This window comes from Eschrichtius robustus, chromosome 20 (assembly GCF_028021215.1).
Source record: "Eschrichtius robustus isolate mEscRob2 chromosome 20, mEscRob2.pri, whole genome shotgun sequence".
NCBI classification, from domain to species: domain Eukaryota; kingdom Metazoa; phylum Chordata; class Mammalia; order Artiodactyla; family Eschrichtiidae; genus Eschrichtius; species Eschrichtius robustus.
The window spans coordinates 20,410,078-20,412,795 of NC_090843.1; the positions used below are offsets into that span (position 1 = coordinate 20,410,078).

General features: G+C 52.8%; 1 protein-coding gene across 1 annotated transcript; it reads left to right on the forward strand.

The window, feature by feature from the left end:
* The first annotated feature begins 1,446 nt into the window (after nucleotides 1-1,446).
* GAST (gastrin) lies at nucleotides 1,447-1,903 on the forward strand. Its single transcript, XM_068531611.1, has 2 exons — nucleotides 1,447-1,657; nucleotides 1,800-1,903. The coding sequence occupies exons 1-2, from the start codon at nucleotides 1,447-1,449 to the stop codon at nucleotides 1,901-1,903; spliced, it is 315 nt and encodes a 104-aa protein (XP_068387712.1).
* The last annotated feature ends 815 nt before the right edge of the window (nucleotides 1,904-2,718 follow it).

Genomic DNA, 2,718 nt, shown 5'->3' on the forward strand with positions numbered 1-2,718 from the left:
GGGAAGGGAGAAGCTGGGAGGAGGGTTAATGGGACCCCTGCCCTCATCCAGCTAGCAGGCTCACACCTCAGTGTCTCCAGGGCTGGGAGCCTTCCCTTAGCCCTTAGCTGGCTTAGGTCTCAGCTCTAGGACCCACCCTGGCATCCCAACCTTTGCCTTCGAGCTGCCCTGCTGCCTCAACCAGGGCCCTTCCCTGACCCTCTGACTCCATGCTCACCCCAGCCCTGCGGGGTGAGGACAAAGGCTATTCTCCCATCTCTCGGGGGAGAAAACTGAGGCCCAGAGAGAGATGTGACTTGCCCAAAGTCACACAAATTGGGCAGGGTTGGAACTGGAACCCACAGCTCCTAGACCCATCTCAAGCTCTTTCCTAGACCAGCACTGTCTCATGGAAATTTCCATGTTGGTGGTAACATTCCACAGCCTCACTGTCCAATACGGTATCCGCCAGCCACATGTGCACTAAAAACGTGGCTTGTGCAGGAGAGGAATTTTTGTGTGTGTGCGTGGCCACCCAGCATGTGGGATCTTAGCTCCCGGACCAGGGATTGAACCCGTGCCCCCTGCAGAGGAAGCACGGAGTCTTAACCACTGGACCGCCAGGGAAGTCCCAGGAATTTTTAATTTTTATTAATTTAAATGTAAAGGGCCACATGTGGCTGGTGGCTACCATATTGGACAGCGTCGCTCTAGGTCACTGATTTTTCAGGTTTGTTTCTTTAGCAGCAGAACCCTTTCTCTTCCAAAAGAAATCTAACAGAGAAAACAGATGAAACCAGTATTTTATTAATACAAATGTGTTCTCCGAAGGCAACATTTTTATTATTTACTTCTGATAAATTTTAGATTTGTTTGAGTGTCCGTTTTATTTCTGTATTCTGGTTTCCCCAAACTTGGTTCACCTTGACACATAGCTGCAAATGGTGACAGTTTCAGTTTGGTCTTTTTTTTTAAGTGCTAGATTATAATCAGAGGATAGTCCTCAGTTAAGTGAAAACGGCAGGAGAAACTTCCCTCCGAAGGCTGCACAAAAACAGGGTGACCCCACTACACAGTGAATGTGCTGGTTGGCTGCAAGGAGAGACGTAAGCAGCTGAGTGTGTACATCCCGTTCCTATTACTATTTAAAAGTTCACTTTCAGTTGCAAGACTTAAGCATTACAGAACCGCTCACGTGGCCTCAAATTCTTCAGAACAGTTTGGAAACCATTGTTCTGGGTTTTAAATTCCTCCGAGAGAAGCAGTCACTGTAACTAGGGTAGGTAAGGAGCAAAGGGGCAAAGCTGGAGGTTGGGAGTTAGGGGAGGAGCTGGCAGGACCTGGAGGAACAGACCACAACCCCACGCAGAATTGCAGACCCGTCAGCAGGGAGGGTCCTGGCCCTGCCTCTGGGGTGCCTGGACAGCCCCACCTTTAAGCTCAACCCCTCTCTCCTTTGCAGACAAGATGCAGCGACTGTGTGTGTATGTGCTGATCGTGGTGCTGGCTCTGGCCGCCTTCTCTGAAGCTTCTTGGAAGCCCCACTCCCACCTGCAAGATGCACCCTTGGATCCAGGGGCCAATAGGGGCCAGGAGCCACGTGGGCTGGACTGGCTGGGCCCAGCCTCTCACCACCGAAGGCAGCTGGGGCTCCAGGATCCCTCACACTTGGTAGCAGGTAGGAGCTGGTGACAACAGTCCCTACTTGCCTCGCCCAGCCTGGTTTAGCCAAGGTCCCCCCAGGTTGGCCCTGGCCTCAGTCTCCAGAGGCTAGGCGTCCTTCCCGCATCCTCACCTCCTCTCCCACCTCTGACCCTCAGACCTGTCCAAGAAGCAGGGACCATGGGTGGAAGAAGAAGAAGAAGCATATGGATGGATGGACTTCGGTCGCCGCAGTGCCGAGGAAGGGGACCTACGTCCCTAGAACCAAGCCTGAGAGCCCAGCCACCTCCCAGCCCAGCCCTGCCCAGCCCAGCCCCATGAAACACATATCAAAATAAACTGGTTTCCAATGAATCACATTGTGTCAAGTGTCATGGGGCAGGGAATGGGGGTTGCAGCAGAGTTGAGACAGGGAGGAGGGTTGAGCACTCCCCTAGGGGCAGGGATACTGGCTAAGTCTCCTGGGTGTCCCCAGAGCTTAACGTTGAACAAGACTCTACAGTGTGGATGGGAGAATAGATGGTGTTATCGCAACCAGAGTGAGCCTTCTAAAAGAGAAATCAATCATGCCACTCCAGAGTCAACCCCCCAGTGCTTTCCGTTGCACTTAGAATAAAACCTAAGCTCCTGGGGACTTCCCTGGTGGTCCAGTGGTTAAGACTCCACGATTCCCCTGCAGGGAGCACGGGTTGGATCACTGATTGGGGAACTAAGATCCCCGCATGCCGCGTGGCCCGGCCAAAACAAACAAACAAACAAACAAACAAACAAACCAACGTGGGCTCCTTGCCATAGCCCTAAGACCTAGCCCTGCTGTCCTCTTCCCCCTCATGGGTGCCAGATTCCTTTCTCCTTCCTCTTCCTTCCTGCCACTCAAGCGCACCATGCTCTTTCCTGCTCTGAACCTTTGTCCTTGCTGTTCCCTGTGCGTGGACTGCATTTCCTGGCCGGCTCCTCTTTTTCTCTTGGGTCTTGGTTGAAAGGCCTCTTCCTGAGAGACCTGCCTTTTCTGCTCCGCACACGCAGCCCCCAGTAGTCTTTAATCACACAGCATAGTACTGTCTGCAGAGCGCATTT

What these genes read in the sequence shown, in the direction of transcription:
- GAST (XM_068531611.1), top strand. Translation starts at nt 1,447, where the DNA reads ATGCAGCGACTGTGTGTGTATGTGCTGATCGTGGTGCTGGCTCTGGCC. An exon ending in TCCCTCACACTTGGTAGCAG is followed by an intron (nt 1,658 to 1,799) that starts GTAGGAGCTGGT and finishes TCTGACCCTCAG; the next exon opens with ACCTGTCCAAGAAGCAGGGA.